The 25173-nt window shown below is 41.5% G+C and overlaps 1 protein-coding gene across 1 annotated transcript in view; it reads left to right on the plus strand.

The window, feature by feature from the left end:
- tenm1 (teneurin transmembrane protein 1) overlaps positions 1 to 25173 on the plus strand; it is a 178266-nt gene that overhangs the window by 113992 nt on the left and 39101 nt on the right. Inside the window, exons 15-22 of the mRNA XM_030739166.1 lie at positions 457 to 691; positions 1988 to 2107; positions 2199 to 2460; positions 4828 to 5113; positions 12690 to 12833; positions 13473 to 13725; positions 14472 to 14492; positions 21836 to 22068. Coding sequence (XP_030595026.1) covers positions 457 to 691; positions 1988 to 2107; positions 2199 to 2460; positions 4828 to 5113; positions 12690 to 12833; positions 13473 to 13725; positions 14472 to 14492; positions 21836 to 22068 — 1554 coding nt within the window. The remainder of the gene's footprint in view (positions 1 to 456; positions 692 to 1987; positions 2108 to 2198; positions 2461 to 4827; positions 5114 to 12689; positions 12834 to 13472; positions 13726 to 14471; positions 14493 to 21835; positions 22069 to 25173) is intronic.

The following is a 25173-nucleotide window of genomic DNA, read 5'->3' on the forward strand; positions in this document are numbered from 1 at the left end:
TGGCTCATTGTTTATGCCGGCCTTTTATGGATCACATTCAAATAGTGCTGGCGATTCAGGTCTGATTTATAGCAATAGATGCTATAATTGTACTCTCATGGCCCCTAATAAATTTCATTTGATTGATTCTTGTGATAACGATGATGCATGCATAGTTCATTATTGCGGATTGCATTACTCCGAAAGAGTTTCTCACTGGCCGGCATTGCAAGACTCATTTATTTGATATTATGTCTGAGGTTTTATTGGGTCTGCTTCTCGTCTTTTCACTGAAGGTACAGTACCTTGGCCTTTCAAATAGGACTTTACAGTCGCTTAATAATGCATTATAACGCAAAGTAGTAAATTCAGCTCCCCTCTAAACCTCCTCATTTGGGCTGCTTGTTTGCAAATATGTATTTTTGTGTACTGTCGCTGTTTTTAGTTTGTACATTTTTGACCTCCCGTCCCTTTCAGATGGCCTGATGGACTGCGTGGATCCAGATTGCTGTGAGCAGCTGAGCTGCGGCTCAGACCCCCTGTGTCAGGGCTCGGCCGACCCGCTGGCCCTGCTGCAGCAGGGCTCGCTCCCCCTCACCACACCCCATTCTCCCACCAGCACGCACACTGACAACTTCTACCACCGCATCCACTTCCTCCTCGGCAAGGCGGCCACACACACTCTCCCCGGTGACGTGCCCTTTGATACCAGGTATGCGCTTGTTTACTCTTTGTGCGGCTGGCTTTCTGTTCGCTTGCAAAACTCCGTCTTGTATTTGTTTTGTGCGTCTGTGTCCTTGAGGTGTTCTACTGCACAGCGTGATGAAAGACCTTAGGAGCACATAATGGACAAAGTACACCTGTATTAATGATTACAACGTCCATTGGATATCATTTGTTTAATGACGATCTGTATTTTGCATGTGAATGAGGCTTTCCATGTGTTCACATGCCTGCACGTACGTCTGTTACCCTGAAGATCAGCAGTCACACGACAGTGCATTGTTCTTTCTTCCAGTATCCGTGTCACAATACAACTACAGAGTGTTTGTTTGGTACATATTAATGCTTTATGTGTCATTCAGTTACACCAGTTGTAAAGGTGTCACCATAAATTTTTCAGTACCCTCTGACTGCCATCTAAGAGCGGAAATCCATCTCACCGACATTATGATGACCTAGAAAATTTGGTTTGGAAAACAAAAGGGGATACCGCTTTGACAAATGGCAAAGTGCATCCCCCCCCCCCCCCCCCCCCCCCCCCCCCTCTCTTGGTTCACTTGTAGAATAAACAAATAAATTAATTATGTGGCCATTTTTTTCTGAGAGGAAATCGATTGCAGCTTTCAGGACAGGAGTAACAAACGGGGCTACGCAGTCACCCGGAGAACCCTCACCATCCTTCATTTATCCTTTTTCTGGAGTAACAGATTGACTCCATCAAAGAGTGTGTGTGTGTGTGTGTGTGTGTGTGTGTGTGCGTGTGCGTGTGCGTGTGCCTCGCTCTAAATCTGTCTTTATTCCACCCGTGCAGCTGTTATTCTAGGTTTAAACAGTGTATTTCATACTTTACCTCCAAAATAAAGACAAATGTTTTCAAATAGAAGAGATGCTTCTCATCATTTAGGGCTCTTTTGAAAGAACAACCTGGCCTGTTTTGCGGCAGGTAGTACTGTCACTGTAATATAAAAGTGATGTGGAAGTTTTGGTTTCTTTATGACAAGGTGTTGAAAGGTTTTTGTGTGGGTGAAGCTATATTTGTGATCCTTGTATCCTGGCAGACTCTGGCAGATTTTTTTTTTTTTTCCCGTGCTAAAGAATGGAATTGTACTGAGAAGAATAAATTCAGCTGCTTTTTATTCCCACACAAGGTCATTTGGCAAGTGTGTCACAATATGCCTCTCTCTTCAAACAGTGATTATGTTCTCCATCATTGTAAACCTGTCATCTCTCCCTCTCTTTGTTTATCTCTCTCTTTTTTCTCTCCCTCTTGTCTTTGTTTTGGCAGTCGGGTAGCTGTGATTCGAGGTAGCGTTGTGCTGCAGGATGGCTCTCCTTTAGTTGGAGTCAACATCACATTTCCACAGCATCCCGAGTATGGTTACACCATCAGCAGGCAGGATGGAAGGTACAAATCTTTGCACAAGATACACAGATATGTACATTTCTAATTCCTTCCTCTTCCAAACTCAGTTTCTCCTCTGCTCATTATTCTCTAGTTTTGACCTGGTGACCTTGGGTGCCATGTCTGTGACTCTGATGTTCCAGCGCCCACCCTTTCTCCCTCAAACACGCACTATCTGGACCCCAAATAACAACTTTCTGGTTCTGGATCAGGTGACAATGTCCAGAGAGGAAGCTCAAGCTCCTAAATGTGACATCAAGAGTGTTCTGAGCCCCTATCCTCTAGTCCTGCCCTACCCGCTTCCCAGATACACAGCAGCATGTGCAGAGAAAGGCCCGGCCGTACCTGAGCTACAGGTAAAACCTATGTTGAGTCTGCAACTATGGTAGCTATGTGACGGTGCACCACTGTGAAAATATGGCTAAGTTGATGAGCGGTTTTTCAGCTTTCCTGATATTCTTTAGGTTTAACAATCATCTGATTAATTGAACATAATTGCCTGAAGTCAATCATAAAATAAAAACAACAATTGAATGCATGCACGTGACGTGTCAGCCAGAATGAAGCTTAAATAAACTTCGTAACAGCTCAGCAACGAACCGACCTGGTCTCACAGGACCGAGACAAGCAGGACGGCGCAAATTTAGCTCAATTCATATTTGCATCATGCAAATAGCAAATGAGCAAAATGCAAATTTGTGGTACATCCCTGCACTTCTTCACCACAAAAGCAAATGAGGTGTCTGAAAGCCAGACAGGTGATTGTGCATTTACTTCACAAAACTCCAAAGATTTATTTTTTTTTTCCCCTTTGCTTCACAGAGAACAGAGCCGCACCCCGTGTCTTTATTTTCACTCTCGCCACATTATTTTTTTTGTCAGATAAAAGCACAAAGCACATTATCCTTTCGTGGGAGAGAAAAGTGACGCTTTTACTCGAAAACATCATCAATCATGACAGCAAACACACTATCTGCGCTTCAGAGTTCAATTTTACAAAATCAGGTGAGATTAGTATCATCGGAACATCAGCGTGGATGAGGGGGCATTTTTATCTTCATGGCAAGTAATGGTTTAGCTCACACCGGCATCAGGTAAACAAAAGGCGAAGAGCAGCATTTACTGTTCACGCGTGTAACGTCAAAATGTGAATTAATAAAATTTGATTTAAAGTAATTATCAGCATGTGGTTTTAGCCTGTATGAATATCGACACTCTCTTAAAATAATAGCCTGTCATTTTATTGAGAATATGTTGATTCAGGCAAACAAATATTAATTTTTGTCAGAAAATGGCTTTATTTTAGGAAGGTGACAATATTGAGTATAGTGAACAAAGGCAGCTGGTTAAATTTTATAACTTTATTAATATAGTTAAACAGTATATACTGGATAAACAGTGCTGTGCAAAAGTCTCGAGTCACCCCTCATTTCTTTATATTTTACTATGAAAATGGGAAATCTGTGCAGCGATTAACTGAGACGTGTGCAGGCATACTTGGAAACGTATGTTTGTATTATTCTTTATAGTTGGCTTCCAAGGAGCCAGACTTTCTTTTTTTAAAGTGGTCGTGAGCCTCATCAGAAATTGTCTGAGTTACTTAAAATTGGTCATCAAGGAGGGACGTAAGAGAAAGAGGGAGAAAAGGCTGAGGGATGCCAAACTGCACAAGAACTGGACTGAAAATCAGTGGAAACAAGTCTGATGGAGTGAAATTTTTGGTTCAAATCGTCATCAATATATAAGGAGGAGGTCAGGAGAGAGGCACCACAGTGAGGGTCTACAGCCATCTGTAAAACACAGTGGAGGCTCTGTCACAGCTTGGGTTTGCATTTGAGCCAGTGGTGTTGGAGATCATGTTAAAATTATAACAAAATTATGGGATTATAATCGCAGAAAAGTACAGTCAGATTTTGATCCACCATGTAATACCATCTGGAAGGCGTCTGATTGGCAACGACTTCATTTTTCAGTATGACAATGATCCCAAACACACTGCCAGTGCAGTAAAAGTATAGCTGGATACAAGAACACACAATGGAGCACTATCAGTCATGGACTGGCCTCCCCAGAACTTGGACCTCAATATTACTGATGCAGTGTGGGATCATCTTGATGGAGAAAAATAACAAAAGGCAGCCAATATCCAAAGAAGCCTGGAGAACTATTCCTGAAGACTACTTAAAGAAATAAGAAGAAAGCTGCCTCAGAGAGTTCAGACTGTGCTGAAGAATAAAGGTGGTCACACCAGATATTCACTTCAAGCTTGTCAGAATTATACAAACTCGGTTTTTGCCTTAAATGCTGTATATAACATATTTCCATGTATATTTGCACATTTCAATAAATCACTGCACTTATTCCCTGTTTTCCAAGTAAAATAAAGAAATGAGGGGTGACTTAAGACTTCTGCACAGTGCCGTATTAATAATTTTTCTATTTTCTGTGGTGCAGACTTCATTTCATTTATTAAAAAGAAGAGAAAATATTGACACATACTCGGTGTACTTATTGCACCTTACTGTTGCAGCTATTTTTTTCTGTACCCGCCAATAACACTTATTACTCTAGCTCATTATACAAATACAAAGTCATGATAAAACACCTTTCCTTCCTATATTACTCTCTCTCACTCTTTCATTTCTCATTGATGTTCTCACCATCACCTGCGTTTCTCACTCTGCTCTCCTGCTTATCTCCCCCCCCCCCCCCCCCCCCCCCAGGCGGTGCAGGAAGACATTTCAATTCCAGGAGCTTTTGTGACGCTGAACTACTTGAGCACACGTGCTGCAGGCTACCTCTCTCTGCTGCGAGTCCTCCTCACACCTCCCTCGCCATCATCCCCTGTCTCCCCACTGGGCGGTCTGTCCAAGGTGCATGTCCGCGCCTCGGTCCAAGGAAGGTTATACCAGCGGTGGTATCCTGCTGGGCCCGGTCTGGTCCACAGACTGGTCTGGAACAAGACGGATGTTTATGGCCAGGAGGTCTGGGGCCTCACTTATGCAACTGGTAGGTAAAATATGAAATATGTCGTGCTTTAATCATCAAATTGTTCAGTTTTTTGTTTTTAATTTGGGAACAAACACATTGCATATCAGCCCCCTCACTCGCTTTCATGCCAAGTACACCACCACCACCGCCCTACTCAAACACGCACACACGCAGACCACCCCCTGAAAGAAAAGAGAACTTCTGGATCCAGAAACTATAACAAACTATCGATTTGTTCTTGGCCATGGGAGAGTCTGTTAAAAGCATAGGTAAACATCCAACTGATCTCGGATAAATTAAAACCAGCAGCAGTCCTGAGTGCCATGTGAAAGCCATCTACCTGGGGGAACATAATAACAAAATGAATGATAATATTATGATAGACCTCCTGCATAGTAAACATAATGATGCCATCAGTCCATAATAATTTTCACATTCAAAAAATAATGATAATAATCTCCTGTGTGTGTGTGTGTGTGTGTGTGTGTGTGTGTGTGTGTGTGTGTGTGTGTGTGTGTGTGTGTGTGAGAGAGACAGGGAGAGATTTAAAAAAGGCCTCTTTTGGTTTTTAGGCGATTAAAGTTTTAAGTATTGAGTTTGATCTCCTGTGATTTGTGTTTGGTGATGTTTGGTGAACTGCGGATCTTAAAGGAACGGTTCAGACTTTTACTTGTTTGCGCCCTTTCATAGTTTTACGAGACGATCGATACCATCTCATGTGCATAAGGCAGGGCGAGACGACTTCTCCAGTTCTGTCCAGAAACATAGAATTGTTTCTACTTTTCTAAATAAATAAAGGGGTTAGTGCAACCGTTAGGCTTATAATCTTAGGTTTCTGAAGGACAGAAACAGAGAGAGGCGTTAGCTAATGCATAGCTAAACATAGTTTCCACAAAGAGCTTTTTAACAAAATCGTGTCTTAAAATTTAACGTATTTGCACTGCACATGTTCTGACCATTGCAGTCACATTGCAATCCCCCCCCCCTTGAAAAGCTGGTTCATTTTCTGTTACAATATTAAAGTACATCATACTATATCTGCTACTTATTAACAAAGGGATGGGCAGTTTTATATAGCACTTTTTCTCATCATGTTAACCAGTGTTACCAGCCACACTTTAACACTGAGCATTATTCTATGCACTTTAAAGACTTTATCTGCCACACACAGTCACAAACCAGTGGATGCATTTGGGACATTTTGGAGTTCAGTATTTTATCGAAGGACACTTTAGCATGCAGACTTTCCACTTACCTTCTGAGCCGCAGCCACACAGCAATTACAAATAAGAATGTTTTTCACCAAGAAAAAGCGACCACAACTTCTTTAAAAAAAAACAGTTTGTTCCTTCTTTTTTTTTTTTTTTTTTTTTACAGCTTTGTCTAAGTTGAACTACATTAATTAGTGAGCTTTAGAGGCATCTTTTTAGGCGAGTTCTGTGAACTTTGGAGGGAGCCGGGGTAGCTGCGTTCCCCTCGCTCTGCTTAATTCACAGATATGAGAGGGCTATCAATCTTTTCGTCCAACTCTGGATAAGGAAACAAACAAGCCTGCCCGCAGAGATATTTAACTATTCCTTCAAGCAGAGCTCCTGTTGGCATTAGTATACATCAAATCTGAGAGATTCAGAGAAATGTTTTCCTTCAGATAGGATGGCAACCAGATGAATAAAACCCTTTGAAAAAGAGAAAAACAGAGTTTCTCATTGTCCCTGTTAGCTCTCAGGTCTGTGAGGGGCTGTTTTCAGCACAGTGGTTTGCACAGAAACCTGATTGGAAGTCATTGTGTAAATGATTGACCATTCAGTGGATAATCACCCAGTTGTTAATGGACAATGTCCTGCTACGAAATTACAGATGGGAGATTGCAGCGTTTGATTTAAACTTTCCAACAGTGCTTTGACAACTGCCGATTTACTGGAATGCACAAAAGTGTTTCCTATAAGTAAAACATCATTATGACATTCAGAACATGTCATAAATGCAACGAGAAGAGAAATGTGTGAGAAAGGTGATCGGCAAGCCGTTAAGACTCCGTTCGGGGTCCCTGAAACCTTCAGCGCTGACAGCAGAGAGGAGTAGAGATGTACAGAGAGGGAGGAGTGAAAAGATGGAGGGCTACAAATATTCTGCGGAGATATTGTCAGCTGTGACAGGAAGATAGCCCCTTTGGACAGTTTTGACAGAGCTGGTTCTGTGGAAGCAAAAAAAAAAAAAAAAAAGTGTACATAAATACAAATCTGTGTACTGAAGGTTTTCATTACTGCGGCCTACTGTCTCCTTTTCCCCAGTGTCCTCTCTCACCTGCACGAAAACAGATTTACGGGATGTATAACTGTTACTGTTATTGCGCTTTTGGTTCATTATGGCAAAAACAGCCTCTGTAAGATGCCATCAAGGCTTAAACCATTGAACTTTCCACTATCTGTGTCCGCGGCTTTTTCTTTGTGGCAGAGTGTACACAAACAGTGCAGCTGCAAGATAGAGCTTTCCATAAGCACTGAGATCAGGCTTACCAGACTCTTTGTCCACTAGAGTGTAGGGCCTCATACAAAGATTGCATCTTTCCGTCCCCAGGCCTTCTTTTCCCTCCTGATCCCCTCCCCTCCTCTTCTTATCTGTTAGAGCTGCATTTCATCTGCTCCGGCTCTCTCATGATCTTTCACCTCTTCGCAGCTCGCATGATCCCTATTTTTATTTACCCCCGCTTTGTTAAACCACCTTGCCCCCTTTCCCCTGCCTCCCTCTTCCTCTACCCTGACGGTGTTTTCCTGTGTTCCTGTCCTGTCCTGAACTCTCTTTGCTTCTCTTCCCTGCTTGTTATTTCCTCCATTCTTTGTGATCTCCCCGGTTACCTCACTCCTGTTTTCCTCTGCCCTTCATTGTTTTGTCTTCTCTCCCCATGTTCTCCCCTGATCCTCCCCTCTCTATAGTTCCCCGTGCTTTGTTGGTGCAAAGACACAGACGAGCACGGTCTGTGTCACACACACACACACACACACACGCACACGCACACGCACACCAATACGTCTATGCATGCATACACACCCATGTGCCACAGAGAGCAAGAGAAAGGGAGATCATGCTCTGTTTGCTGGGGTGAACACATTGCCTGAGGCTCCGGCAGTGGGGAATGAAAGCTTTCACCTGTGAGATATTGAGTGTGAATTTATGGACTATAGCGCGCATGTGTATTGTTTGCGAGAGAGTGTGTGTTCTTGTGCTGAGGCTTGTATTGTTTCTTGTAATATAGCTACAGTAATATTCGGTTGTGAAGCACTTCTCAAAACACTGACACTTTTCCTTTGAGATTGCTTTGCCCGTTTTGTCCTGGAAAAGCTTTGTTCTTCATATTAAGTTAGTTTTAGTGTAGAATTCTTTTTTAAGAAAACAGAGCAATGCTCCTATTTACTGAAATGTATTCACGGCAACTTATAATACATCTTGTAAAGGCTGGAATGGTTTCAGGGTCATCAGACAGGCTTTTCAAATGTGCCTGCAAGGGTCAGAACAAGTGCGGTGCAAATACTTTAAATTATAAGACATTATTTCTTTCAAAAAAGGTCTTTTTTTTTTGTGGGAAACATATTTAGCTACGCATTATTTAATGCCTCTCAGTTCTGTTTCTGTCCTTCAGAAACCTAAGATTACCAGCCTAACTGGTCCTAAGGTGAATAAAATTGAAACAAATGGACCTTTGGAATGAAAACCCAAGCGAGAGTTCCTAGGCTCTAAGAACTTTTGTCCGACACTATCAGGTTTCTTCTTCTCTTCCAGAATCCCCAGCGTCCCAAATTACAGATTATTTTCTCTCCCCAATCACCTCATCGATCGTACCCGCTGACTTGGAGATTCAAGTTGGCCCCGTGTGTCTGCTGAGAGTTTCTCTCTGTGTGTTAATGGGAATCTCCCGAGTTTCTGCATAATGCGAGCGCCCCTACTTACGTATTCCGGCATCTCATCCGCTCTTCATGCTGACTTCGCCGCACGGTTTCCCTTGAGCACCCATCAGTTCACAGGCGTGTTGGCCTACAGTGAAGCAAGTTAAAAGAGATCAGTGCCAACAGTGATTGACAGCGACAACTGTTCTTCTTCAGCTTTTGTGTCAGATGTGTCAAGCTAACCTTACTGTACAGTATATCATTATATTCATTTAAGTGATGCTGTATCATTTTAAAATGTGCTCTGTTTTGAACTCCTGTTGCTTTTAAAACATCTTGTGGTTACTTACGACCACAAGATGTTTGTTACTCGGAGTTACTTATGACAATAATGCCCATCAGTCACTCAAAGCAGTTTAACACTATGAATCATTAAATGCTGTAATAAAACCATACTGATCAGTATCGTTATACAAACAAATGATCAGACTACTGAGTATTAATTTGAAAGGTGGTAAACTAATAGAGAAAAATCATCTCCACTGCAGTTGTCCTCAGCTTTACATTTAAACCAAGACTATTCTTTTAGTTTAGCATAGCAGGCAGCTGTTTGCAGTGACAAAGGGCTGGTTATAGGCGGTATATAAACTATGGATGTATACCCTGTGCCATCACCCATTGATTTATGAACTAACTTGACTTCAAGGTTTGGCATTTTTGAACTATAATGGGCTGGCATTTGTGTAACACTTTTCCAGTCTTGCTGACCTCTCAGGCGTTAGACTACAAGCTACATTTAACGGTGCATTCATACAGCACTTAAAGCACTTAATCTGCCTCACACCCGTGACCAGTTTAGAATCACCAGTTAACCTGACATGCCTCTCTTTGCACTGTGGAAGGAATCCAGAGTACTCAGATGAAACCCATGCAGGCACAGCTGGGCTTCAAACCAGGGACCTTCTTGCTGTGAGACAGCATTGCTAACCACAGTTCCATCGTGCCTTGATACAGTCAATATAGGTGATTTCATTAAAAAGACATTTCCATTTAGCTGTGAAAGGCAGATATTTAGCAATGAAAGCGACAGTGAGTGCTAGACTTAGAATGAGCGGCTGGCCGGAAACACGACTCCTAATAAATGATAACAGAGCTGTTTCTGGTAGATGTGTAACTTCGTAAGTTTGAAAAAGGAGGAGGTCTCTTTTATTAACTTCATAAGTTTGCCATAACAATTTTATAAGGTCATAATTTACCAGTCTCACTGTGTTTACAATTTGTTCTGCTGCCTCCCAGGTGACCAAAACCTCAGTTCACTCAGCCTTATATAAAAGTAGCATACCACTGAGCACAAATAAAAATCTTTGTAATTTAACTGAAATAAAGAGCAATTAAGTGTGGTAACCTCAGTAATTCTACCATGTATATGTAAATGTCTAAGGACTGCACTGTAAGTACAGATTTTATATTTCTCTCTGTAAACACCGTGGCAGTTCAGATAAATGAGAGGAGGCTGAAGGAGAATCAATGTGTTTATTAAATCAGGGTTAACTCTTCTGATAGAAATTGCTGGGGACTGTGTGTGGACCTGAAGGCCGAGACTCAGATGGAGTACAGGATTTATCCAGAGAAAAGCTGCTTTATTACAAACTATTCCTCCGCATAAACCTGAGATCTGTGAGTAGCAGCTGGTGTGCGTGATGTGCAGGAGAACAAAAAACATTATTTCCCATCAGATCCCGAGCTGTGTGTGTGTGTGTGTGTATATGTGTGTGTGTGTGTGTGTGTGTGTGTGAAGATGCTGTTACTGAGCCAGATGCATAAATGTGCGCATCCCTCTGGGTTTTTCTGCCGGCTGTGTGAAACTGTAGGCCCTTATTAAAGTCAATATTACATATTGTAACATTCAGATATTAATCTGACACACTAACACGGTCCTATTAACAGCTGCATTTTGACAGGTATATATTATGCAGATATATGTTGTGTAATGGCACCTATCAAGGGAAGTAAAAGAAAGAAAAGTGGAAGTTGCTCTGTGTGCACACAGTGCTGAGAAAAGACCTGCAGAGGTGTTTTCATTGTGACTCGATCGCTGTGTAGAAATGTCACTAAAAGCCTGGAAACACTGGAACCTGGTCTGCTCACTGTAAAAAGGACAAGATGTATCATGTGCATCTTTTGTTGGGATTCTCCTCTGTCTTCCTCCATGTTCAGTTCAGCTCAATTTTGATAAAATGCAGAGCACGAATATGCGGGGCTTGGCTCTAAACACTCAGAGTGAGGACTGAGTAAAGAGTGCCAAGACAGGAGCCAAAGTTTTAGCGCTGCACTCGCAGCTTTGAGTCATCCACTACACACTCTGATAACTGATAACATCTCCCCATCTCATTCCAAATAAATGAACACTCGCAAAATACGACATGCTTTTCAGCATTACATTTAGCGCAGCTAGCAGTAAATTGCCTGCCTTGGTAACTCATTTTTGTGTGATTCATTATAATGGAGCCGCACTTGGAGAATTAAATGGCGGAGCAGACGAGCTGCGCTCATTGGCAGGCTGTCTGCATTTACAGATGAGATGATGATCATTTGCAAACAGTCTGCAATCTGTCTGAGAGTGATTGCAGACAGGTTGCCTGTGCAGTTCTTTGCGATCAGAAGTGGTCATCTAGAGGTTGATGGTGCTGCACGCTCAACCTCTGATGACCAGTTGGTCGCTCCAACTATTTGCAACCTGTTGCCAGCAGCGAAAAAATGAAATGCAATCACTCAGCAACCACCAATTTTTCCTAGTCGCAAGGATTTTGCTCTAAATTTATTATGATAGAAACAGTTTATTTCAGCTTTTTTAGCAAAGGCATATTTTTGCACATACATTTACAGGTGGTCTTGTTTGTTATGTGGTGCAGTTTTCAGAGTAACTATAGCTGTACAATGATTGGAATGAGAAAAAGAGAGAAAGACAGAAGAAAGTTGCATAATTGCCTTTAAAATTGTATTGAAGCACTTGCTTAATTAGGCAAAATGTAAATATATTGCTTGCGTGTTTATTTTTTCCACCTCTGAAACTGGCTAATGACTCAGTGCATGGGCTTCTTTCCTTGCGTGTGTGCGTGCGTGCCTGATTGTACATTGTAGAATGACATGTATGCAAGCACGTTTGTGTGTTTGCTTTCAAAGCTCCTGCAGCTTTGTCACCTGCTGCCTTTAAACATATTCCAAGTGGCAAATTACTGCCGAAACATACTTAATCCTGCCAAGCTAAAAAAAAGGGAAAAAAAAAAATATATATATAAAAAGCTGTTGATAGTTGTTAGTTGTAGTGGGAAGCTGCACAGCGTATCATTACAACTAAGAGGCCAAGCAGCTAATTCTAGGGCTCCTTCATGAAGACGTACTCCTCCTGATTACGCCCCCACTCCTCACTGATCTCTCTCAAACACAAACAGTGATGAGGTCTCCCTACAGGCCTTTCATCTATCCCACCACTCAATACAATATGGCTTTGAAAAAGATATGGGGAAACTTGTGTGCGATTGTGTTCAATGCCTTGTTGTCAGGCTCTGTTCAAATACAAGCGCATGCAGTCATTTTGCTCTACATGGTGCAGTGTTAAGCACAGCAAGGCTGCAGCACATACATGTCGGTATTACATGTTTCTGTTTCTGCATGATATTAGCTCTCAATGTGTGCATGTGTTTCTATTCCAGTGGCAGTTGGCTATGAGTATGAGGTATGTCCTGGTGTTATCCACTGGGAAAGAAGGACTGCTATGATGCAGGGATTTGAACTGGTCCCCTCTGACCTGGGAGGATGGTCTCTGGACAAACATCATGCCCTTAACATACGCAGCGGTGAGTTTATTTGTTTGATTTTGGTATTTGGAGGCTGGCTTCCTTTTCAAAGCCACCTTTTCAAAGTTACTTCTTTTAAGTTATGTTTTGATAGTCTAGACAGAGCACATGAAAAGATACAGAGTTTAGAAGTCCAAGATGTCCTTGAGGTAAGGACAACAAAATGCAGGAGACTGGGTGACTCAGCTGCATTGTGCCACCAAGTGACAGAATAACTATTATTGCCATTAAAGCTGCTCAGAAAATGGTTTGAGAAAACACGCACAAAAAAAGAAAAAAAAAAGAAATCTGAATTCACTCTTTGTGAAAAGTTTAAGCATGCAATGTTTTCATAAGATCTAAGTTTGTGAGGTTGGTTCAGATTTGTTGTAAAATGAAAGGGACAAATTTTGGTTGGTGCAAAGCGGTGGAAAAGCGTCACTCTTCCCAAAACTCTTCTTTCCACTTAAATCCAGTGTGATGACTTCAGACAAAACAAAAAAATTGCACCAAATCTGACACATGAAACAACCAAAACTATTCATGCTTTGAGAAAAATGTCGCGTTCATAAAGGATTTCAGCAACATTAGCATAACCTGACTGATAGGAAATATGCTTAAACGGCCTTTGATGTCCCTTTTGCATTCCTCTCTCCCCAGGAATCCTTCACAAAGGGAATGGAGAAAACGTCTTCCTGTCCCAGCAGCCCCCTGTTATCAGCACTGTGATGGGGAATGGCTTCTATCGGAGCGTCCCGTGTGTCCCGAGCTGCAGCGGCGCAGCTCGGGACATGATGCTGTTTGCCCCCGTGGCGCTGGCTAGCGGCCCTGACGGCTCTCTCTACGTGGGGGACTTTAACTTCATTCGCAGGGTCCACCCAGATGGATACACCAGAACCATACTGGAACTCAAGTGAGAGTAATGATCTTGTTGGGTATGCTCGTGATAAGACTGCTCTTGGTAGGGTTATCTCACAACAGGAAGCGGTGGGATTTTGCGCGTCGGATTCACTTGAGCACAATGTAAAACAAAATTAGCTCAGCTGATATGGGTTAGTATGGCATTAGCTGCGGATGGGATCTGCAGTTGTGATCTATTTGATCTCGGTGGAATTCTTTCTGAAGTTCGTCTTCATGCAAAGGAGGAGCGCGTGAGGTTTAGAGATCACAGACTCTAATCTACCTCTTTAGGATGTGAGAGAAGCTGAAAGTCTCCGCTGTGAAACAAAGATGCTTATTTTTTTCTTTTTTTCTCTGGATTATGACGATGATATCTCCTACTGCGCTGCAGGCATTACATTCTCTCATTTCTGTATTTTCTCAAGCGTAGAATCTCAATGGGATTGCACAGTCATTTGTCCTGTAAAGTGTTCTCCTTATGTATCTTTACTCTCATTCACTGTTTTTATTGTATGTCTGACTAATATTTCTGGTTCAGGCAGAGGTTTCCTCTGGGAGGACATGCCAAAAAAAGGTTCCTGTTTAGGTTAATATTTAATGTGAAACAATACAACTCTCTAAATCAACCCTAATTTCACTTTATGGGGAGGAGATTTTGTAGCCTATAAAAATTCTGAGTGACTCTCATTAGCCTCATAAATAATTGTTTTTACCTTCTCTTTTCTCCTTTTCAAACACTCCTTTATGGCTTGTTATCAGGAACCGGGATACCAGACACAGGTGAGAAGTGGTGATTTACACCTCCTTTATATACCTGCACAAACACGTGTCAAGGGAAAAGACAGTTGCAAAATGCCCCGCAGAGCTTTAACTTTGTTTGCTTCCTTTAAATTGCATTGACCCACCTTCTCCTTGAACACACACATGCGAGTTCTGCATACGCGCCAAATGCAGTTGGATCTACAAAAGTCTCATTTAAATTTCACTAGGTGATATTAAATTTGTACGCTGGACCGCAGCCAAAATGTCAAGGATTTTATTTTTTTAGAGGATTACTGAAAGTCTGTTTGGAGGATGCCTCGGTTCATTCATTTCCTGAGCCAGACTAAAAGCCCAAGGCCGGGAGTGGCCTCAACATCGTCCCTGGCCTCAAGCCTCTGTGGTGCTGTGAGCTCTATACGCTATGTTTGACAGAAGATTAGATGGATGTTATAGGGTTTCTGTGTGCGTGTGTGTGTGTGTGTGTGTGTGTGTGTGTGTGTGTGTGTTCTGATGTTTGTGTGTCTGTGCGTGCACCCCTATCATGGGTCATATCAAGCTGATTGTGTGTGTGTGTGTGCGCGCGCTTGTGGGTGTTTGGGGAAGAGAACGAGAGGGTTTATCCAATTTCAGAATGCTGACTATTTTTCGCGATACCGTATCTCTACTGTGCCAAAAAATTTAAACCATGCAGAGATGATAATCTGATTGGATTGTACTTTGTGGGTGGGTAGGAACAAATGTCAAAAATATATAAACATGCAAGCCATGGTAATTTTCTACAGTAGAGACATAGCCAGTGTTTCCCCAGTGGGATGCTTCTGTGTTTGGCATACAGTAAGTGGAGAGATTGTTGTGTTGCATAAGAAATTTGAATAAAAAGGAAAGAAAAGAAGTAGAAAAGCCGACACAAGTAAGGCAAAGAATGAAAAGAGGCGGTGGAGTAGAGTTGGCTTGAGATCGCCTGATTGTGGCTGAACTTGACTTAGTGACCTACCTGAATTTAAGCTAGTTTAAATACATAATAATAGATGCCAAAATAGATTTAAAAAACGTTCTTCCTTAGGCGTTTAGCCATGAGTAGCTGAATAAATATTTCAGGCCATGTAAAAATAATGAATAGTTGAAATAGTTTAATGCATAAAGTATTTGGTCTATTGTTGTAGTATAAATGCAGGCTTAAAAAAAAATCAGCTAAAATTTGTATGAAAGAATCTACTAATGTATATTATTAACAGAAAATTTGACTCCGGCCTAAATTCCAGTGAATGCATTTAGAAGATCGTGGGTTTTGTCAGTGAAGGAGCATTTGAGTTAATCTGGCTAGCGTTTGAGATAAAACGAGATAACGAGATTGGAAACCGCTGGTCTGAGCCTGTACTGCACGAGCTGGATTCTTCTGAAGGCACTTTGGATAGTGTTTCCTTACCCTGGAGGCTTCTCTTTTAGTTTGTGCTTCCTTCTTTTTCTCCACAGCAGCTTTTTACTGTTAGCAGCATGTTAGAGTTTCTCCTTTATTCTATGCTATTGTTCTCCTAAGTCAAATGCATTAATTATTCATCCATATTCAGCTTTCAAAGCTTTTCACTATGCATCCTTCCCAGCAAAGTGCCGATCAGCCAAAAGGGCTTCAAAACAAGGTGCTCTCTGAGGGGAGACAATATGGGAAGTGCTCAACATGAAACCACTGTCTATTCTTTCCCCTTTAAGAGTTTGAGTAAGGAGTAAAGCAAATAGGGGAGGAAGTCCTCTACAATATTATTTGAGAGCCCAGACGGTCGATTTAGAGAGACAGTCGGGAACAGCTGGATCACTGTGTCTATCAACTCTGATCACTGTTTTGTTATTACGTGCGGAGGGAGCGAGCGGGGCTGGAGTGGGATTGTTTGCGCTCCGGTTGTTATTGTTGTTCATTTTCCTTCCACTGGAGGAAAGTATTCCAAGATATGAGCATCTAATTGAGAAAAAGACAGGTGAAGAGATTTGTAATCAGTTATATGCGCCGTGCAATGCTCGCGCTAGCTTCAAGAGGCCCGGCAAATATGATATGCTGCACGCCGAACCAGTGGCACATTTTGAAACTCTGTGAATAACTCTCTTAGGATCAAGTTTAAATTATGTATGTGCAGTTCAGTCCTGAGCTCTGTAAACAGTTATGCACTTAATGGACTAGATGACTGACAGCATGCCTGCCGATGTTGATGGTTTTTTTGGGTTTTTTTTCTCTCTCCCTCTTCTGGGTACTGAGAAGGTTCAGGCTTATGTCAAAAGTACGTATTCTGTTTTAAAAGAGAGGGATATTGGGGGGTGGAGGCTGAAAGGCTGTCCAAAGCATACTGAAAATCATAAGAGCTTGCTGGCTGCAAAAATAAATAAATAAAAAAGGGCAAAAATATTTTAATTGAGCGCAAGCGTGACAAGAGAAATATTTGTCTTGACATTGTAATTTTCCTTGCAGGACTTTTTTTTTTCCTTTTTATTGAATAGCTTTGGAAGAAAGGAGAAAAAAGAAACCTTTAACAGGGTGTCTTCAAGTTTAATTGGCAGGAAACCTTTGACCAGACCCAGCTGACTTTGAATTTCACGCTACAAAAGTAATTGCCTGGAACTCGGTTAGTTACAGTGTTCAAAGTGCAAAATTTAAATTCACTCTCACTTTGTTGATCGCTACGTTCAAGTCTTAATAATAATGCAACACAACGCAACACAACAGCTCGACAATATCAAAGGTTGTGTGTAATTAATGAACTGTGGACTGCATGTGCAGAAGCGAGTCACGTCTTGTCTGTACAGCTGTTTGCCCACAGTGTTGGCATTCATCTGACACAAAGGACAGTACGCAGCTCGCAGGAAGCACGAGGGCGAATGAAGTCGGTTGCTGCAGTGTGCTGTGAGGCTGAGGCTCTGAGGACAAAAAGACAATTTCATATGAGCAGTAGGACGTGTACATGACTCCACACTTAGGTCTTTCTTCCTGTACGACATGCTGTCTGTTTGCTGTCCCGCTGAATAAGCGCTGAGGCTTTTGTCCACTTTTCATAAAGCAACGACAACAGTGGGCAGTTATTTGTCCCCGTGACTCATTCGGTGAAGGTCAGAACTGCCTGGGTTTAATTTTGGTCCAGGACCTTTGCTGCATGTTCTCCCCACACCTCGTTATTGCTCCCTCTTATTTTCTTTTGCAGCAGAACTCGTTGTATGCCGTACCACGGTCCATAGAAAGGCCACGAAGTTAACAGTAAAGATGATCCCATATATTTTACATCACATAAAAACACAGAAACAAAAAAAAAATATTTGGATACATACAGGCATAAAATTACAGCTGACGAGTCATTTTCAAAATGCATTATTGCTCTTGTAACCAAGGTGTCTCATCTCAGAAATATCATGCATTGACGCAGCTTTTGGAAAGATTTACAAATGGGAGGATTATGCTGTTCTCCACCTTATGCAGTCTGCGCATACATTTATACATAAGGCTTCTTATCGCTGCCTGACATGTGGGTACAATTCTGCTGACAAATATATATATGACACTATAAAATGTTAGCAAAAACATCCTCGTGGTTTTATTGTAGGCAATTGTAGGTTTGTGCATACTGCTGTTTTTATACTGGGCATTATGCAGGTGTGCGATTGAAAACAGGAAAAAAAGAGGCACTGACATCGGTGCTTCTTTACTTCCTTATCAAAGAAAGACAGTTTAAGTTGGCAGAGCAGATGTGGCCCAGAGTCTGTCCTTTCACCTCAGCGAGGGAAGATTCCATTAATACTTCATACTGTAGTGCTGCAAAGGTCTTTTAAAATGGCCTGTGCAAAGTTATTGTTTAAGTAGTTAAGAATAAGTGTATTTATAAGTGCTGTCTTCAGCTGGTCCATCTTTCCTTTCATTAGATAGGTCAGTGGTTCTCAACCTCTTTTAGGCCGGCAGACCCTCTACACATTATCCAAATCCCTCACCGCCCCCATCAGACTAAATATAGGCTAATTAACTTCCCTCTGACTACCCTCTTTTTTTTTGGTGTCATACAAAATCATCTTCGTGTATATATTATTCATTCTATTTACATTGTATATTCATTTTTTTATTAATGATGTCAATATTCTGTTTGATACCCTGAAAAAAAAGGCATGTTATTGCCAAATTATAAATAATTAATTTAACCGTTTAGTTTGTATTAACCACATGGAAAGAAATGATTTCAACAGTTGGAAATTTTGACATTCAAATTTTAATTAAGTTTTGTTATTGATCATGAACAGCAGCATAATCAGCCATGCCCAACAAGAAGCATTTAATTGTTCCAGATCACCCGACCAAGGAAAAAGTCTGAAGCAACTGGAAGAAAAAAAAAAAAGCCCACAAGGATTTAAGCTTAACTTTCAAAGCAAATAAGCTAAATTGCTTTAAAGTTGGCGTGAGCCCTGTGCCTGGTGGTTCTCTGCCAGGTTTTTTTTTTTTTTTCTTCACTGCGGGTTGCAGAGAAGTTAGTTTCATCCATAGTGCGCCTGAGGCCATCAAGTCCAAGCGATTGCTGTACTTGGCCTGCATGTAGAGGAGCTGGCCGAATCTCTGCTCAACAAGATATGTTGTTTGGATAGCAAGAGGAAGCAGGCCGTTCTCCTTCCAAGGAGCCGAATAAAACAGGGCATGCCGACCTTATGTTTCCTTTTATTCATAGACTCAAAGACTTTGAACAAGAACTTTTTAGGATTGAGAAGCAGTGCGAGTTTGCCCGGCTCAACGAAGCTGGCTGGTGACCCAGCTTGTCATTGGCAGGTGTCAGGAGTTTTTTTTTTTTTTTTTTTTTTTTTTTTTTTTGCATTTGTAAATCAGGATCTTGCATCACAGGACGGCGGGAGGAAGCGAGCAAAAACCCACACACTCACAGGAAGAAGGCAACAGTTAGGCACGAGCGCCAACCGCTCCACCACTGTGCTGCCCCGTCACGGGTTTCTTCGTTCTTATAAGCAGCCGTTCAGCCCATTTAAGATGAGGAAAGTTCTCTGGAAGTTGTTTTGGTATTGTTATTGCACTGAACTTAAAGGAAGCTTAAAGGAAGCCCAACTTTTGAAAGTTTAAAACAAAAAAATCAAATATGGTGTTTATTTAACTTTGTGAGGTTCAGGTTATCATCTGTAATAAAACTAACCCTTTGCTATATGTGTGTGTGTGTGTGTGTGGGGGGGGGGGGGGGGGGGGGGTTCTATTGTTGATGACTTAGACCTCACAAGGTTAAAGAAGATGTTGGGAGACCAGTTGTAATGCTAGAACATCCTTTGAACAGATTAAACTCATTTAGAGCATGGCGCATGAATTCAGCGTTGAGAAGAAAACACACTGAAACATGGTGGAGGCTTAAGGTGTATTCACACTAGGCACGGCTGCCCAAGACTGATCTCCTCCTCCTCCGCCCCAAATCCCCTCCTGGCCTCGATCAGGTTGTCTCAGCGTTTCAACTCCTGCCTTTTTCTCTCTCTCTGTCTCTTTCGTTCACACACACTTTTGAAACATGCTCCTTCAAAGGATGTGTTCCATGATTTTATTCATTTTGTGACTTAATTAAGGAAGGGGTGACACACCATCCTCTCACCATCTTGTTAATTAGTTAAGAACATTTTCACAGAGGAAGCTGCTGTTGAGGAAGTGTTAGAAATCCGTGCGTAATGCGCCCAAGTCCAAATGAACTGCACCCAGGTCCCCACTCTTCAAGTGAGCCAGGCCGCAGTTTGCTGAATTATTCCTGAACTGATAATAAGGTTAATCAGACGAACTGGATTTTGGGGCAAAGTACGGATAGACTATTGTGAATCCTCTTTTAGTTGTGTTTTAGAATCAGTCTGCTTTGCTTTGCTTTGAATCTGTGCTTATGAAGGCATTCTAGAGGGAGACACGCTGCCCAGTGTCAGGGGCTCTATTTCAGTCGTTGGTCATGGCTCCTCCAACAAGATGAGAGCCGGAAACACCCAAGAAAGATGGGACCATTTGGAGTGGTCAGCTGTTATGAGTTAATCCAACTGAATATTTATGTAAAGAACTGCAGGTCACTGTTGGTGTGAAAGCAGCCATCAAACCTGAGGGCTAAGAAAAGTAGCCCAAACTAACGCTGGTGTGGAAATCTCATTAAAAGCTACAAGAAAGCATCCGCTTTCAGGGACTGTCTGATTTTATTAGTTATATGGTATGTTAGATGCAAAATCCAGAGCAGTGTATTTCTTCTACAAAGGAAAGAAATCAAGAAGAGTGAAAGCCAATCTTTTTTTTTTTTTTTTCCTCAGGAAACAAGGTTTCTGATTAGGACGTGAGAGTAATTTAAATTCAGTTTTACATCGTCGGTGTCTTTGCATCTTGTTATTGTTTCTGCGGACAGATCAGCACTAAAAGAAGGAATTATTTATTTCGATGTAGTGTTACATCTTCCAGAATTTAGTCTGCAGTCTGTTCATTACAAGAATCATGTCGAATGGCGTAGCTCATTACAAAGAGCCTTATCTCTGGATACAGCGGTGCCACTTCCCTTTTAAACAGGATTTCTTTCCTCATAAAAAAGGGTTTACGCTCACTCGGGAAGAATTTGCACTGTTTTTCCCAACAGTTTAACTAAACTCGCTGGTTGTTTGTTCTTATACTCTGAAAGGACCCATGTAAATGTTTCTGAAGCAAGTATAAGGATTCTGATTCTGTCCATCTGTTTTTCTTACCTTCATTTGCACTTGTTTTTTTGTTTTTTTTATTTAGTTGTGGCGACTTAACTGCTATCTTACAGCAGGAGAAAGATTTACAATTTGGGTTCAAAACCACTTCTTTGCATTGATGCATGCATGTTTGAAAGCCCCACTCTGCCCTCAAATGTAAAAAAAAAAAAACCCAACAAAGAACATGCTGACATTTTTAATTCATAACCATATTAAGAATGTCCCTAACATACACAATGCTAAAAATAAGATTATCACTCAGGACTGCTCTTCAGCTGCAGAGACTGTGGCCATCTGTACTATGTAAATTAGAAGACATTAATCTTGTTGCTTCAGCACAGGCGCAGATTTACTCCAGGAGTCTCTCACAGTAATGCTTTTCACTGGGATGACCTAATTGCCTCTAAATACCTATACTTCAAGTGATGGTGTTGTCTGGGCAGGAATATGGAGGTGTATTTTCATTTCCAAAACTAGGCTAGTCTCTCAGTCAGTATAACCTCAAATTGCAGTGTAATACAATAGTGGGCAAGTGGGGAAACAATAAAACACACTGACTAAAAACTAGCTGGAACACTTTTAGTTGGACCTTTGCATGTCTGGGGGAAACCATGTTACCTGCTTTGCTTTCTTTTCAACTAACTTTGTCCACCTTCTCTCACTAGCACCAGCCCTGCCCACAAGTACTATCTGGCTATGGACCCAAGGGGAGAAGTTCTGTATGTGTCTGACACCAGCAGTCGCAGAGTTTACAGGGTGAGGAACCTTGGGCAGCCAAAAGATCCATCTCGCAATCTTGAGGTAGTTGCTGGGACAGGGGAGCAGTGTCTACCTTTTGACCAGAGCCACTGTGGAGAGGGCAGGAAGGCCACGGAAGCTGCACTCAATAACCCTCGAGGTAGGACAAACGCCATCCCTCCAGGCTAATATATACAGACCTGTGGTCAGTATGCACACATCGGTTTGGCAGTATTTGGTGCATTTAGCTGGAGTAGTGGTCTTTGGCTAGAATAAAGCCATAAAGCTCAGGATTATGATATTAAAGCAGCTCGTTACTCCCGCATTTTACGTGGACTGATTGTATTTCAGCACATCTCGCCATTCCATTTCACTCCGGTATATTAAGTATCAGGATTGAGATCATCATGGGATACAGAAGCTACTATCACAATCTCAAAAAGCCACTTTGATAACCCTGGAGCTATCTGTGTCACACTGTGTGCTTTGAACATCTTTCTCCTGGAAGCAAAAGTATTTGAAAAATATCCACGTGTGAGGGCGATAGCATCATTTTTAAATCACAATATTAAAAAGAGCTTAGACATTTTATCGTGCTTTCGTTACTTCACTGATAAATCCATGTCAGTTGGATGGCTTTTCACAGTATGTACAGCTCTCGATTTTATATATTTATCATATATTCTATTTTAGGGCTGGGTGATGCTGTGGGGCTGAAAGAAAAACACATAAAAACATATGATTAAGAAGATGTGGGCCCTTGTTGTGGAAAGAAAGTGACTCAAGTCATTTTACCAGCAGGAGGCTGCAGCCTAAGCGAAGTGCATGCAAACGGGGCTGATTAAGTCACTGAAGACAACCACAGAATGTTGAAAATTCAGTGTAACTACTATCCAAACGTTGTGCACTGCTGCCTCAGAAAAAGGTCATAAAGACCCAGTTCGCGCAGCGTTATTATGGTGTCTTTCTGCCTTCCCTCGTCACTGTAGCGTTGGTCAGGACAGCAAAGGCTAATTACGAGCTACGAGCCAGGCTGGAGGAAAGACAGTGGGGCTGTCCACACATGTAGCACCGAGCAAGAAAAAGAGCGCCGGCCCATTCTTTACAAATTAAAACAACCTGCACGGCCAGTGTTAAACATATTCAGCATTACAGATGTGGTCATTTCTTTGATCGTCTGTAAAATAGCAACGAATATATTGATATTTACTTTGTATATCAGCTTGATAAAACCATCTGCCTGGATTGTGTCTCTGTGCGGATTCTTGTTTTCTTCATAAACACTATTACCCTCCATTTTGTGCAAATGATTGATTTTTGGATAATGTGCACAATGAACGCAGGCTCTGTTTTGTCAGCCAAAGGATAATTATGGTACGATGTGATTAAAATGACTCTTTAAATGATACTGCTGACTTGAAAACACATTTAAATAGGGTATATACTTATTGTAATGAAGTGAAAACCAACTGCACAACTATTACTGTAATGACTCATGTTGTGTTTTGACTAAAGCGACGTTTAAAGCTTTGTTTCTCATATGATTTGTCGAATTAGCACGTGTACCTCAAGCCCTCAAATATTTAGATAATCCCGTGGCATTAAAATTATGTTTAATTGGTTCAAGGCTCCCACTGTGCACTGCCACAAAACGCCCCATCACAGTCTCACCAGCAGCCAAGCTACATGGCTAGATTGATGGATTCCTGCTGCTTGTGCTTTTTTCTCTCCACCCTGCCATTCTTATTTTTTAGATGTAAATTGATTTAACCAGGCACCTCTAATCACTATAACTATTATATAATTCCTACCACAGTTTATTTATACAGGTTTAACAACTGCTCTTTTTTTTGTGTATGTGTGAAAGTTGCCTTCAAAAGTCATTACCTAATTTAGCCTAAAAAAACTGTTGCAAGGTGTTATTTTGCTTTATTGAAAGCAGACTGTCTGCCAAAGTACAGCGAGACCTATTCCACAGCAGACACTTTGCCATGGCAGAGTAGAAACAGCACAGGTGTGACTAATAAACTAATAATCATGGCTGGAGTCCATTCAGGTGTTCCAGTTTTAGGTCCCTGGGATTGTGTATGCCGACTCACCGTCAGGGCTTACACTTCAATGGAATAAGGCCATCGTTAATGCCGTTTGTTGCACCTGTGCTTTTCTTGCTTTAAGACCTCCAAATGTCTCTGTGGAGAAAAAAAAAAAAAGTACAAAAAGGTCTGTTGTTGGCTCCGTGGTTCAAAACATTCTACATGAGAGTGACTGGAAAATGGAAAGGAGAAAAAAAAAGATCTATTCTGTGTTCTGCTGACTTGTCCGTAAAGCCTAAATTACAAGAATTACTAGAAAATGTGTCACAGGGATCTTACGTAGAGCTTTCTTTCCATCATATTTTTTTTTATCCTGACTGCAGCTTTCTTTTTATGATGTTTAAGTTGGGATTTCATCAATTAAATACAGCCAGCTTAAACTTAACATAGTACAATTAAATAGAAGAATGAATGAATTTAGTTCAATGAGGAGAGATCATTGGGAGAAATTGAAGATTTATTGATAATACAAATAGTTGTTTGGCAATTAGACTCCGATGGCCCAGTGAAGCTGAAGGGAATCCTAGCACGGATTAGGCAGGATCCCCCCAGAGTCTAGATGCTGGTGGTGGTGGAGACTAAGATGGAGGCCTGGAAGGAGCTCTTGGGTTGCACAAATGAATCTGGAAGGGAGAATGGCAGGTAAGCAGTAATATTCAAAGCACACTGAGCAGAGGCTGATTGGCTCGAGGAAGGTGGGCGGAAAGATGATTGGAGTAGAAGAGATGAGGTCAGCATTGAGTTTGACAGCGTGGGAAAGTGGAGGTAATGTCAGATAGAAAAATGGAAACATACCTGGGAAAGAAAGCAGATGTGTGATATCAGATCTTCCTTAGTGAACTTACGCCTAAGCTTCATTTTACAATTATTCCACCCAAATTACTATCACACTCAATACAAACACATTACCAAAAAAAAAGAATCAAGTGTAGGACTACAAAAGGGTGTGAGAGGAGTACAGGAATGTGCAAAAGTCTTGGACCACCCCTAATTTGTTTATATTTTACATCCAATTAGCCAGACATAGATAAAATATAAAGCAATAAGAGGTGGCCCAAGACTTTTGCACAGTACTGTGTTTGGTTTACTGTGCATGCTTGCAATTTTGTGGAAGAATTATCATAAATGGAATGGTGTAAACTGACAGTTATTGAGACATCTCAGTAAATTTG

This window comes from Archocentrus centrarchus, chromosome 10 (genome assembly GCF_007364275.1).
Source record: "Archocentrus centrarchus isolate MPI-CPG fArcCen1 chromosome 10, fArcCen1, whole genome shotgun sequence".
Lineage (NCBI taxonomy): Eukaryota > Metazoa > Chordata > Actinopteri > Cichliformes > Cichlidae > Archocentrus > Archocentrus centrarchus.